We start from the raw sequence: 14,144 nt of genomic DNA, 5'->3' as shown, positions 1-14,144 counted from the left end.
CCCATTCAAAAGTTATCACTAAAAACAGGTTTTGTAAATATGAAGTCCCGATGCAACCAGTCCATTTTGATCACAGAACCTGGAACAGCAGACATGTACGATAAGCCCTATCCATTAAATTATGTTAACTGTTATATCATAGGTCCGATTTACTGAAATTTCAAAAGATTATATGGTTTTCACTGTGAGTTAAATGCGTTAAAATAGTATAGAGTAGCCTAAAATACGCCAAAAAAATTCTCCAAGAAATCCGTTCGGTTTCATTATTTTCAAATAAATCAGCAAGTATGCTGATAAAAACTTATTAAAATTTATAAAAAAGGTAAAGTTTTGTAGAAATATTTTGTGGTAGATAAGTGAAAAAATATGAAATAATATATTTCAATTGCGTTGCTTTGCTTTGTTGCTCTGGCACCGCCATAAGATAAGAATAAGCGGCTAGTCCCTTTTTTCACTTTGATGCGACCAAAACGTTTATGTACATACATATGTACATATATTCACATACAATAAAAAACGCAAAAAATGTATAAGAAATTACGAAATTAGATCACTTGGTGAAGTATCTGCGTTGTCGTCCGCAAAAGGCTGTTAATTAAACATGTTGCGTTAACCTATACGTTTACCTACAATTTATCTCAGCTGTCGAAAATGGAATGTCGCAACGCTCCACAAAACCATGGCCTTTATGCATCCATTTACATCAATGCGAAGACTAAGAAGCTGACTTTTTCACTAATCGAAAGTTGCTACCAAAACCCGTTTCGTGTGCAGCCCTTCGCTGAAATGTGTTGTCACTGATAAATTTTCCACGAGTGACAAAGAGTTATTTTTTTCTTCGGATTTGTAATACTGACAAAAATTCGAGTTTTTTGATATTCCATTTGACAATCTTGAGTAAATTTTCGGTGAAAATCATAAATTAAACCTTTACCATCTAAATTACCCCAAAGTTTTTCTGAAATGCCCAAATTTGATTTTGAGCGTGATGGCATCTATGGCCAATGCTATAAAAAATGCACATTTTCACGCGCACTCAGAGAGCGAGTAGTTTCATACAATGATGACATGATATGAAACTTCTCGCTCTCTGAGAGCGCGTGAAAATGTGCATTTTTTATAACATTGACCATAGATGCCATCATCCTCAAAATCAAATTTGGGCATTTCAGAATAACTTTGGGGTATTTTACATGGTAAAGGTTTAATTTATGATTTTCACCGAAAACTTACTCAAGATTGTCAAATGGGATATCAAAAAACTCGAACTTTTTCAGGATCACAAATACAAAAAAAAGATTATTTTACCCGTTAAAAATTTTTCCGTGACAACACGTGAAATTTAATTTTTTGATAGCTAAGATAAAATGTACTTATCTCTTTTCGTGCGTTAATATAACAGCTCATTTAATTTTGTTATTTCTTGTACCTTTTTTTACAAATTTTTGATCCGCTTATGTAGTTGAATACACTTGAAATGAAAAATAATGAAAACGCACCGATTTTCTTGGATTTTTTTTTGCGCGGTTTACGCAACTCTGATCTTCAAGACCCATTCTTGGAAACGAATGAAGTTTGTTTACAATCGAATGAACCAATGTTTACAATTGAATGAACTTTAAGACCCATTCCTGGAAACGAATTGAGAGAGAATGAATGTTTCGTATCATGCCATCATTGGTTTCATATCAGGTCATCAGTGTTGAACAGTTCCACATGAGAAGTGTACGGCTTAAGATCAGTGAATTTTCAACAATTTTTGTTTTTTTTTTAATGTTTTTTCGCAAACAAAACGCGTTATTCGGTTTCGGAACCGTCTTTCTAGCACTTTGTGTCACATCTGCACACGGTGCACGTATACTCGGCTTATTTCCCACACCCTGTCAATCGCATACGATCATACACGCTGCAGCCGCTGATGCCCTAGCACGTGCTGGGCATAATGTCACTGTGATCGGTGTATCGAAGAACTTCTATCCAAATGCAGCCTACAAGTACATCCAAATCGAACTCGGCGATGGTGCACATTTCGATCGTTCAACTTTGGCACAAATGATCAAGCAACCACAATCATTTTATCAAAATATTTTCAATATAGTCCACGGCTACACCGTCACTGGCAATCTGACGCTGAGCCATCCGAAGATGCGTGAATTTTTACGTAAACATGGCGAGGGCGCTTTCGATTTGGTGTTGTTGGGTTATGCACTCAACGATTATACAATGGGTTTGGGAGCGCATTTTCGTTGTCCAATTGTGGCTTCTTTCATGATACAACCTATTTTTGCGACTAATCGTTTAATTGGCAATCCTGCGGAAGAGTCTCATGTGCCGCTATTATTTACTAGTCTCAAGCAGCCCTTGAACTTTTGGGAGCGTTTTGTGAACTTTTTGGCGAATTTGTTGGAGCGTTGGGTATTAATGCCGATAATTGAGTGGGACATACAAAAAGTTTACAAGTAAGTGGGGATGGCAAGAGCGTAAAATTGGCTGGTATGGTATGTAGTGTAAATGCGATATGATAAATGACAGATAAAATGTATTAAGCGATTAGAAATACGTGTCTGACAGGCAAAATCTTATTCGTATAGGGCGATATCAGGCATCAGCATAGTGTTGATAACGATCGCTGCGGTAATTTATACAATTGTATGCCATGGGTATTTGGGCTCTTACACACTTTAAACCAGGGATGCACCTTAACGTTAAGCTAATCGTTTATCAAAAAATTTCCACCGTTTCCGTTGAAACACTTCGAAATATTATCGATAAAGAAATTATCAAGATAAATTGTATCTCGTTTTTAACCGAAACGAAAAGCTTTTAACGTTAACGAAAACGTGATACTTTATGTTTGAATTGTGCTGGCAATGCTATAGCCATGGTGAAGCCGTAAGGTGGCAACAACGAGCGCACATACACACACAAACTCTATGTAATTTGTTTGTGTAATTCGTTGGTGGTAATGTCAAAAATACTCTGAGAAATGTTCGTACTGTCAAAGTTCATGAGAAAAGTTGCAATCAGCTTGGCTAATGCTTTCACCTTTAATGACTCCGCCATCAATCAGCTTTGCCAGCATAGTTTGAAATTAATAATCAACATACGATTTGATTTCGTTTTGATATGGCAGAAAACGAAACGAAATCATTTCGTTAATTTGACGATCTTAACGTTAATAAACGAAACGAAATGACTTCGTTTCGTTTATTAACGTTGATTATCGTAACGAAATGATATCGTTTCGTTGGTTAAGCATGCCTGCTTTAAACACGATGAGTGGTGTTAACGCTCAAATTAATAATGTTGGTTTTACATAAAGGAAGAATAACACAAGCAGCTGGGCGCTTAGTATCAACTGAGAAATATAACAAAAAAAATGTCAGCTTCGCTTACTTAATTGGCGCTTAACCGTATAAGCAATTGTGGCCGTTCAGCAAGTCGCTTCTTCGTTTGCCTAACTGGCGCCAATTGGTAACACCGAGGAAAATTAAATCGTTTCCCACCTGGTCCTCAAAGCGCAATGGAGGCTGCCTTCTTTCTCTATTTCCATAAGCGCATTCCGATAAGAATACCTTTTTGGCCGGAGCATCACCTTTCATTGGAATAACATGACCTATGCAGGTCATGACGTCACAGTAATAGCAAGTGGAAAAAATATTTATCCGAATGCCAAATGTGTAGAATGGCATTCAAAGCTGCTGTCGGGGTAGATTTCATGGCTCCCGTTATGCTAATCATTGATACTCTGCATACCCTCTCAAGTTTTTTGGTATACATACGTACTTTTTTGTGTGGCTGTCCACCAAACAAGAACCCCATAGTAAATTATGGGTTTGACAATTGTCGTAAATACCCAAAGAGAGAGTTTAGGTGACAGGCCCATGTGACTCCTAGCATCCTCTTGCATGCATACAGCGCCGTGGAGACTTTCTTCGCTTCCTAGTACTTTGTACTATAAGTTTCTTGCAGGGCTACCCCTCCAAATTTAGGCTTAGTGCAATTAGGGACCTTATACTTCCTAGTACATAATACTAGATCGGGTTTTTCCGCGCTGGCGGTTAACCTGACTCCAGATACCCAGGCATGTACATACCGATGTGCCTGATCCATTAGAAAGCTGATTGTTGTTAGGCATCTGCCGTAAGTTTGACTGGTCCTCCGTCGGACCGGCTAAGCAGTTGGTTTATAAGTAGCGTTCACAGCAATGGTGATAAAAACCCCACCCTGTGGCGTTCCTCTGTTTATAGTTTTCGTTGCCTCGTACAGACCCCATTGCGATGTGATAATTCTGCAGCTTAAAATGGAGCCGATCCAATTTGCTAAAGCTGGATGAACATCAATCTTGAGACTGTCTATTATTGCTCTTTTCAAGACATTGTTGAAAGCTCCGGCAATGTTCAGCAGAACACCTATGGCATGCACCCTATGCAATGCAATATCGACTGACTTACCTTTGGTGTAAGCATGTTTTGTTGAACAGAATAATTCCTCGATCATTTTTGACTTTAAATACACATCTATTAATCTCTCTATGGCTTTGAGTAGAAAAGATGTCAAACTAATAGGCCTGTAGTCTTTCGGATGCAGATGACTGGCTTCTCCCGCTTTGGGTATGAAGATTATTCGAGCCATTCTGCAAGATTGCGGGACGTGGTTCAGTTTTATGCAACCCTCAAAAAGTATTCTTAGCCATTCTATAATCGTTCCACCGGCCATCTGCAGCATAGCAGGGAATATCCCATATGGGCCCGGCGATTTGAACAGAGGACACGTTTTTATTGAACATTCAATTTTGATATTTGTCACAAATCCTGGTACCTCTCGCTCCATAATTGGACTGTAGACGTGGTAACATAACTCTTCCGCATCACCTCCTGCTGGGAAGTGTGTGTTAAGTAGTGCCTCAAGGGAGTCTTCACTACTGTTTGACTATCCTCCGTCGTCCTTTTTTATCAGTCTCTGGACTGTATCTCCTTTAGATAGGACTTTCCTCAGTCTCGCCGTTTCGCTAGAGCATTCTATATATTTATATTTATTTAACATAGTGGTTGTATCTGTAAGACAAAGTCTTTTTAAGTACATCAGCAAGTTTTAAAAACAAAATATATAATTTTAAATTGTTATAACAACTTTAATACTTAACCTAGAGTACACGTTTAATAAGAACAAGAAAGTGCTTAAGTTTATTAGGAAAGAAAGAATAGAATATATATGAAATTATAATGTAACCACATTAACTACACTGAATTGAAGTAACTATGAATTAACTTCCTGTAGTTGCTCCTACCCATATCAGCCTTGAGAGAACCAGGAATAGAGTTCCAGAGCCTTACAGCATTAACAAAAAACAGCCTCGGTGAGGACAAATATAAATATCGTGGTATTATTAGCTGGCCGTGTCTACAAGACTTGGAAAATTTTAGTTTTTCATAAGTATAATTTGGTGTTTTGAATTCAATAAGTTTGAACATAAATATACAGTTTCGTGCAGCAATATAATCAAAAATACTGCACCCTAGAACGTTGCATCTTTATGTGGAGAAGTGGTCATACTTTTTAAGGCCATTGACATAACGTATATTATTAAATGCAACACCAATTTTATGGCTCGAAGCAGAATCTAATTGACTGTAGACAAGCTCAGAGTATGTTATGTGTGGCACAATCAATTGTATAGCTAACTTTTTTCTGGTCTCCAAAGGTGTAAACATTGCTTAGAGTTTTATTACCGTGGTCAATACAGGTCAACTTGGAGTTTATCACAAAACCCAAATATCGAATCTTTTCAGTAAACGAGAGGGCACTATTTCCAGCAAAGAGCTTTGGAATATCTTCAACATGTACAGGGCTACTACTTATGGGCAACACATCGATCCCTTCCCGCAATTTAAGTGTAATGAACAAAAATACAGATATTAGTTTTTTTTTGCTGAAAACCGATAGTTTTGCATGATCATGATTTGAATCATCTCACAAATTTTTATAATCAGCCCTATTCTACATTTCGACTTGGATTGGAATTTTTTCGATTTGGCAATTTTGGTATTCTGTGTTCCAATCTCTTTCGATCCAACTTCGAATCGTTCGATTTTTTGTATTCTGCATTTCGATCGTAGTTCCGTTTTTCTAAGTTGCAAATTAGTTGGCGGAAAAATATTTTCTTTTTATTTTTTTATTAATTTATAACAAAATTTTAACAAAAATGTAAGTAAAACTTGTTGAGAAACGTAGAAGGCTTGATGATGATTGTTTTTTATATGTTTCCCGGTCAAAAACAACATGTCGATGTCGAAGTCCTTGGACGTATTTGCGCCGCAAAATTATCTAACACATACTTGAAAGCATCCTTGTTAAGTCGAAAGTTTTTTATGAACCTAAATAAGAAAATAAGTCATTAAACTATACCACTTTTAAGTTCAATTTCTTACAATTCGTCACTCATCTCAAATGGATTACACAAATCTCGCAATATTTGCCTTTCCATTCTCGCCTGGCAATTTTCGTATGCGTTGCTTTCCAACTCCATAAATAATGCCGCGGCTATTGATTCCATTATAATAGACAGCTATAATTTGCGTCTGTTCGTTGGGTCCAGATATATGCCAAAGCAAGCTGCCGGAGTAGAGGAAGGTGAAGCGAAAACGTAAACAATCCTTGCGGAAAGAATAAATAAATCTTCATAAAGTATTTTAGGGCAGTGCAATGAAATTAGCATCCTTAAAATTCAGAAAATGTCAACTATATTCGTGCAGGAATCCGTTTTAACAAAACTTGGTGGCCACGGCAGGGAATTGGCCAAAAGAACGACAAAAACACACTTACAATTATGAAAGCACTTCACTCAAAAAGATATAACACTGCGGCAATATATTCTATTGCTTTTTTTTGTACAAAATGGCGTGGATAATAAAATATTAACGTTTTTCAGTATTTTTTAAAAATTTTCTTTAATTTATTTTGTTCCAATGTTCACACATTCCGTACCAACAGCTGATTTCGAAAAATCATTTGCTCTTCCTCTTCTCTTTACAATTCCGTTGTAATGCATAATACCAAACTTCGATTGAAGCGGAGCGTAGAACGGGAACGTAATCGAAATGCAGAATAGGGGTGAATGTTTATTTTCACTTTTATCGTGTATATTTACTTACTTACTTAATTGGCGCTTAACCGTCTAAACGGTCCAACAAGGCGCGCCAGTCGCTCCTTCGCTCCGCCAACCGGCGCCAATTGGTCACACCAAGGGAGTTTAAATCGTTTTCCACCTGGTCCTTCCAACGGAGTGGGGGCCGCCCTCTACCTCTGCTTCCATGGGCGGTGTATATTTATATTGTTCGCAAAAGCAATTGTTGCAATTATACTGTATATGCATGTACAAGAAGAAACGAAAACTTCCTAAAAGACTTCGGGGTAAACAACGAAAGCTGTATGAAGTTAAACCAAATCCCTGCGTAGGTAAAAAGTGTGGAAACAATTGTTGTGAAAAGCTTAGTGAGCAAGATCGGTTGATGCTAAATGAACACTTTCGGGGCTTAGTCAACAAAATACGAGAAAGAGATTGGCTTCTATCGTGCATGACCCGGAAATGCGTTCAAAGGAGAACATCAGATAGCCTTAAAAAACAGTGGAGCTATGCATATTTCATTACCTACAACAAAAAGCGTTTTAAAGTTTTTCAGCAGTTTTTACTGAAAACACTTAATATTTCCCAAAACACGTTAATATGTGTTAGAAAAAAACACAACTCTTCAAATACCTCTTGCCTGACCAAAAAAAGACCTCCTCCTCATAATAAGTCTGACGAAATAAATGTGGCTCTTTTGAAATCATTCATTGAACACCTACCAGCAGTTCCTTCCCACTATTGTAGGAGCAAAAGTACTAAGTTATATCTTCCACAGTACTCTCGAAACGTGCCAACTTTGTATAGGTGTTACACGCAGCACTTGATAAATACAAATCAGGAGCAAGCTAAGTTATCCCTAACAGTTTTTCGTACCATTTTAAAAAATGAATACCATACAGGCTTCCATTTGCCCAAAAAGTACAAATGCATTATTTGTGAAAAGTATAAGAATTCGGACAGAGAAACACAAAACCTTTTACAACAAACTGAGGAACATAACATGCACATACGGGACAGAAATTTTCTTAGAGGACCGAAGATAAAGCAAAGAGAATGCCACGTATATGTGCGCCAGCTTCGACCTTCAGAAAGTATTGAATACACCACACGGAAAAAGCGCAAACCTTTTCTATTCAAGAAAATATGCTTTTTGTAATGAAAGCGTTTACGAAAACGGCACAAGAAACGGTTATTGCTTTTTATGGGGTGATTGGGATGGAAAACGTGGATGTAACGAAATTTCCAGTGCAATTTTCCAATACTTAAATATCGTGGATGAAAGGGGGACTCATTCTGTTATAAGTCTATATTGTGATAGTTGTGTTGGGCAGAACAGGAACAGAGCTATACAAGCAATGATAATAAATTTCTTAGAGAAGGCTGCTAACATAAAACACATTAAATTAACTTACCTGTTGCCTGGGCATACCATAATGCCCGTGTACTCCATACATAGCACTATTGAGTCTTTTATTCGCGATAGAAATGTCTGGGCTCCAAGTGAATGGTATACAATTATTTCGAACGCAAGAACTATACCAGAAAATTATACATGCATTTCAATTCATAATTCGGATTTTAAAGATTGGAAAACCTTTTCTCAATCTTTGCTTCCAGCTTCAGCTAAAATATCATTTACGTCTTTGCGTTGCGCTATCTTCGAAAAAAATTCTCCATTGGTTAAACTACCCTATAGTTTTTTTGACGATAGCGAAAGAAAGGTATACGATCTCAGTACAATTGTGTGGTCAAGACGAAATTCTCTCATACTTAGTAAGGGTCCTGTTACCTTGTATGATGACTTCTTACACATTTCATCTTCAAAATATAACGACCTAAAAGCTCTTTGCGAAAAGAATGTAATACCAAAACAATTTCACTATAAATATATTAGCTTATCCCTACTGGAAAGATAATAGATACATTGCCTGAGACCGACGAAGATGACTGAATTATTTTGTTTACAACAATACTGTTTAATATATTGTGTTCAAATTTGGAATTGTATAAATTTCCTTTAATTTAAAATGTATATATGTACTAAAAAATTACAATAAATACGCCTTTAATGTGCCCCTATGTTATCTGAAAAATATAATTGGATAACTTAAAATTTAAGGTAACCAACAAAATAGTGTTTGGAAAGTGAGCCAACACGACAGCAAAAAAACGTAAGTACAGATAACAGGACTTTCGGTACAGTGTGTTCAAAAACCGAAGTCTTAATTGTAGGCTGAAGAAATATTTTATACACATACCAAATTTCATGATAGTAGCTATTTTTTGTCAGAAGATAATTACAAAAAACTTTCTACTGTAAAATTTACTTTTTGTTGGTTACACTTAAATTGCGGGAAGGGCTCGACATATGACTTCTCAGCATTTAAGCATAAACAGTTTTCACAAGCCCATTTCCCGATTGTAGACAAGTCACTATTTATTTTATAACATAAATCTTCGACAAGGCCGACCCGACTAGATAGGTATAACTGAATGTCATCAGCATATGCGTGGATATTTATGTGTTGACACACTGAGAATAAATCATTGACAAACAGACTAAACAGAAGAGGACCAAGCACAGAGCCTTGTGGCCCACCAGATGGGACAACACGAGATTTGGATGCAGAGTTTTTGCAAACTACCTTCTGGGTTCTTCCCTCCAGGTAACTGGCCATAAGCTCGACAGATTTAGTAGAGAACCCGAAGAAGAATTCGAGTTTTTTTTGCAAAGGAGGTTGTGCTGCACTGAGTCAAAGGCCTTAGAAAAGTCAAGGAGGCACAGAAAGGTTAGATCACTATTATCAAAACTATTTTGATATTTGCAGTAGAGCAACTGTGCTTGGGTTTGAATCCAGATTGCAGTGAACTCAACAGGTTGTTCTCCTTAACATAAGCCGAGATTTGACCCGCCATCAAGGACTTACACACTTTAGCAAACGCAGCTAAGATGCTAATTGGCATATAATTGCAAGGTTCAAGAGCAATATTTGTTTTGGCGTCAGGAATAATTAACGCCTTCTTCCACTCCACAGGGAAACAAGAAGTTGTGAAGCAATGATTAATAATATGCGTGAGAGTTCCTAAAATGAATGGCAGAACGAGTTTAATGAACTTCAAGGAGATCCCATCCTCCCCAATAGCATTAGATTTGATGTCCATAATTGTTTTACAAACCTCTTATTCTGATACTGCTTTAAATTCAAATTTATTCACTGGCTCAAAACGACTTATAACGTTCAGAGGTATATGACTGTCTCGACACTCACTTGACCTAATAAAATGATCATTTAGGATATCTGGGTCGACTTGACAATCCTTTTGACACTTCCCATGTATGTTAAGATTCCTCAAGTTTGCAATACATCTGCTTGGATTTTCTTATGATGACGGTGGCTTTGTTTCGGGCGATTTCATATATAGACCAAGCAGACTCAGTTTGTCTCCTCTTCGATCTCGCGTAAAGTCTATTTCGTTCCCTTATAGCAGACCTAGCTTTAAAGTTATACCAAGGAACAGCATTGATATTAGCCCGAGCACTACATAAAGGGACATGCTTGTCATAAAGCTTACACAAATTTTCATTCAGAAATTCAAGTTTGCCGCCCACAGTAAGAATAAACCATATGTATATATAATAGGGGGACTCATGAAAGCATATAAACTTATAAGGTGTAAAATTGTATCCATTTACACACGCTGTTATATGAACGCACCTAGTAATACTCTTGATAAACTTGATTGTTTATCAGCTGCATTATTTCCGAACAAAATTTTTTTGATTGTTATACAGATTTAAAAAAATGCCAAGATTAAGTGAAAAATCAAAACTAAAATGCATTTACTTGCTGATGTTGGAGATTTCTGATGAAAATGTCTGCAAGGTTGCATTACTTTTAGTTTACCGCGTTTACACAATGAAATGTGCGCGTAAATTTATACAAATTAGGGGGACTCATGTAACCGTATAAATGCCTTATAAAGTGTGTAAACGTATAAATTTATCTAGTGCGTAAACGAGCTGTCAAATTTTGTATGAAAAATCATTTACACAATTTGTATAAATTTACGCGCACATTTCATTGTGTAAACGCGGTAAACTCAACGGAATGCAACCTTGCAGACATTACAGCAGGCATTTTCATCAGAAATCTCCAATATCAGCAAGTAAAGGCGTTTTAGTTTTGATTTTTCACTTGATCTTGGCATTTTTTAATTTGTACAACAATCAAAAAAATTTTGTTTGGCAATAATACAGGTGATAAACAATCAAGTTTATCAAGAGTATTACTAGGGGCGTTCATATAACAGCGTGTGTAAATGGATATAATTTTACACCTTATAAGTTTATATGCTTTCATGAGTCCCCCTATTGTGTAAATGATTTTTCATACAAAATTTGACAGCTCGTTTACGCACTAGATAAATTTATACGTTTACACACTTTATAAGGCATTTATACGGTTACATATAATGTGCAAATTTTCTGTCAATCATTAGGGGGACTCATGATAGCATATAAACTTATAAGGTGTAAAATTATATCCATTTACACACGCGGTTATATGAACGCACCTAGTAATACTCTTGATAAACTTGATTGTTTTTCAGCTGTATTATTTCCAAAAAAATTTTTTTGATTGTTATACAAATTAAAAAATACCAAGATTAAGTGAAAAATCAAAACTAAAATGCCTTTACTTGCTGATGTTGGAGATTTTTGATGAAAATGCCGTCTGTAATGTCTGCACGGTTGCATTCCTTTGAGTTTACCGCGTTTACACAATGAAATGTGCGCGTAAATTTATACAAATTGTGTAAATGATTTTTCATACAAAATTTGACAACTCGTGCGCAAACTAGATAAATTTATACGTTTACACACTTTATAAGACATTTATACGGTTACATGAGTCCCCTATTATTTGCTGAAACTGTGCAAATGTATGTTCTGCGCATGCGGGTGCTTTGTTAGTGTTAGTGAATTGTATTAGCGTGTGTAAAAAAAGTATTAAAGGGGTTCAACGGGTCACTATCCCCTTTACCTAACTTCTGCATACTAATTGTTATAAAATCTCAGTTTAGTCGATTAAACAATGAAAAGGCCAAGAAATACAATACAAGGCTTAATGTATTTATTATTTAAGTACGGGCTGCAGACATACAAAGTACATTATTTACATAAATAGTAAAAAAAAAACGAGGCGAAGAATTCATATTTTTGAAATGAAAAAAATTCAAATATACATGTATAAAAATATACTTATACATACATCCCAACAAGCATTTCTTTAAACGTTTTTAAAAATAATTTAAAGTAATTTGCTTGAACAAACGATATATAAACGTTTTCAAAATTTTACTTATTTTGAGTTTTTTAATGAAGTAAATTTTTGATGAAGTAAACAAAATATGAGTAGGTACTGGGCTGGCTACTATTGGTGTTGAAATAATATCAATTTTGTAAATTTTTTCTAACATACTATTTTTCGTTCGTGCCTTTTTTCGTTTCAAAAAACGGCTGGTCGTGCCTAATCTGCATTTGCATATATGTATATATTGCCTTTCTAATTCCACAACTCAAATTGTATATTTCATACTTAAGTATTTTAGAACTAGATGGTAACACTAGTTGCTATTTGACATTTTGGTATTATCATGTTGTCCGCTTTGTCATTCGCTTCTTACAGTCCACTATACCGCGAGCATAGCAATACTTTTCTACCGCTTAAATTATTGTAAATAAAGTTAAGTGAAATAGTATAAATATTGTTCGGTCTTTATTTAATTGATTTGAACAAGCGTATCATCTGTATACGCTGTACACGCAACCCGCATACATAATCCGCTACACCATTTGCTGATCCTTCGCACTGGATTTGTAAACCCGCATATTCATCATAATTTCATATCTCTTTTCGTGAAATAAATTGGCTCAACTTTAACAACAACAACAACATCAACAGTTATAAAGTGGTCTGATTTAATATACATAAATTTTAGCAAAGGCAAATCGGTCAAGCCATACTACATACATATATACATATTTTTTCAAGTACATTTGGGGAGTTCCATAACAAACATCGTCATCAAATAAATTCACAAACATGGCTTCAGTGAAAGTTCGCGACTCAGCTTTAAATGCAATTAAAAGGTATGTACAAACCAGTAAAGCTGATTCAACTGCAATCGATACCGATGCCATATCGACATATTCCCAATTACTTGAAGAGCAATGGGCACGTTTTTGCAAAGCTCAAGAAGAAGTAGAGCTTTCATGAGTGGAAGACAATGCTTCTGTAGAGGAGCAGTCACGCGTCCAAGCTGAAGAATGGTATGCAATAGCCAAAACAAATTTCAAACGCCTTTGCATGCCTGAAAAGCAACCGCAGTTCTTACAAAATCCTGTTCACGGTGCAACCGCTCATGTGCCTTTACCAAAATTACAACTGCCGTCTTTTAGTGGTGATGCCACAGAATGGCTATCGTTCCATGATTCCTTCTGCTCGTTAGTTAACACAAATACGAGTCTGTCGGACGGACAAAAATTACAATATCTTCGAAATTGCTTAAAAAGCGAAACGCTCGATTTGGTAAAGTGCTTAGCCATATGCGATAGCAATTATAGTTAAGCTTGGGATTTGCTTACGTCGAGATACAAAGTAATGCGCGTAATAGTAGAGAGCCATGTCAAAGCTTTGACTTCGATTGAAAAGGAAACCAAAGATTCAGCCAAGTCAATCAAGCTCGTTTTAGATGCTACTTTACAGCATATCGGAGCTTTACGCGCGCTTAAGCGTCCTATCGAATTTTGGGATGACTGGTTAGTGCATTTGACAGTTTCCAAGCTGGCGCACGAAACCCGGAAACAATGGGAGTTATCTCTCGTTGTAGACGATTTACCATCGTTCAACGATCTTCGAGACTTTCTCGAAATACGCGCTCGCTCATTGGAAATGGTCCCAGTAGTCAATGCAACACAACCTCAGTCAACAAAAAATGTTTTACACACAAC

At 36.3% G+C, this 14,144-nt stretch overlaps 2 protein-coding genes across 3 annotated transcripts in view; both read left to right on the top strand.

The window, feature by feature from the left end:
* Window positions 1-14,144, top strand: part of LOC137248988 (UDP-glycosyltransferase UGT5-like) — a 182,780-nt gene that overhangs the window by 17,023 nt on the left and 151,613 nt on the right. The gene's annotated exons all lie outside the window — the stretch shown is intronic.
* Window positions 1,669-14,144, top strand: part of LOC137248990 (UDP-glycosyltransferase UGT4-like) — a 39,139-nt gene continuing 26,663 nt past the window's right edge. The window contains exon 1 of the mRNA XM_067780034.1: window positions 1,669-2,459. Coding sequence (XP_067636135.1) covers window positions 1,669-2,459 — 791 coding nt within the window. The remainder of the gene's footprint in view (window positions 2,460-14,144) is intronic.

This window comes from Eurosta solidaginis, chromosome 4 (assembly GCF_040869045.1).
Source record: "Eurosta solidaginis isolate ZX-2024a chromosome 4, ASM4086904v1, whole genome shotgun sequence".
NCBI classification, from domain to species: Eukaryota; Metazoa; Arthropoda; class Insecta; order Diptera; family Tephritidae; genus Eurosta; species Eurosta solidaginis.
Note: the sequence above shows the minus strand (reverse complement) of the source record. Positions and strands in the feature narration are given on the sequence as shown.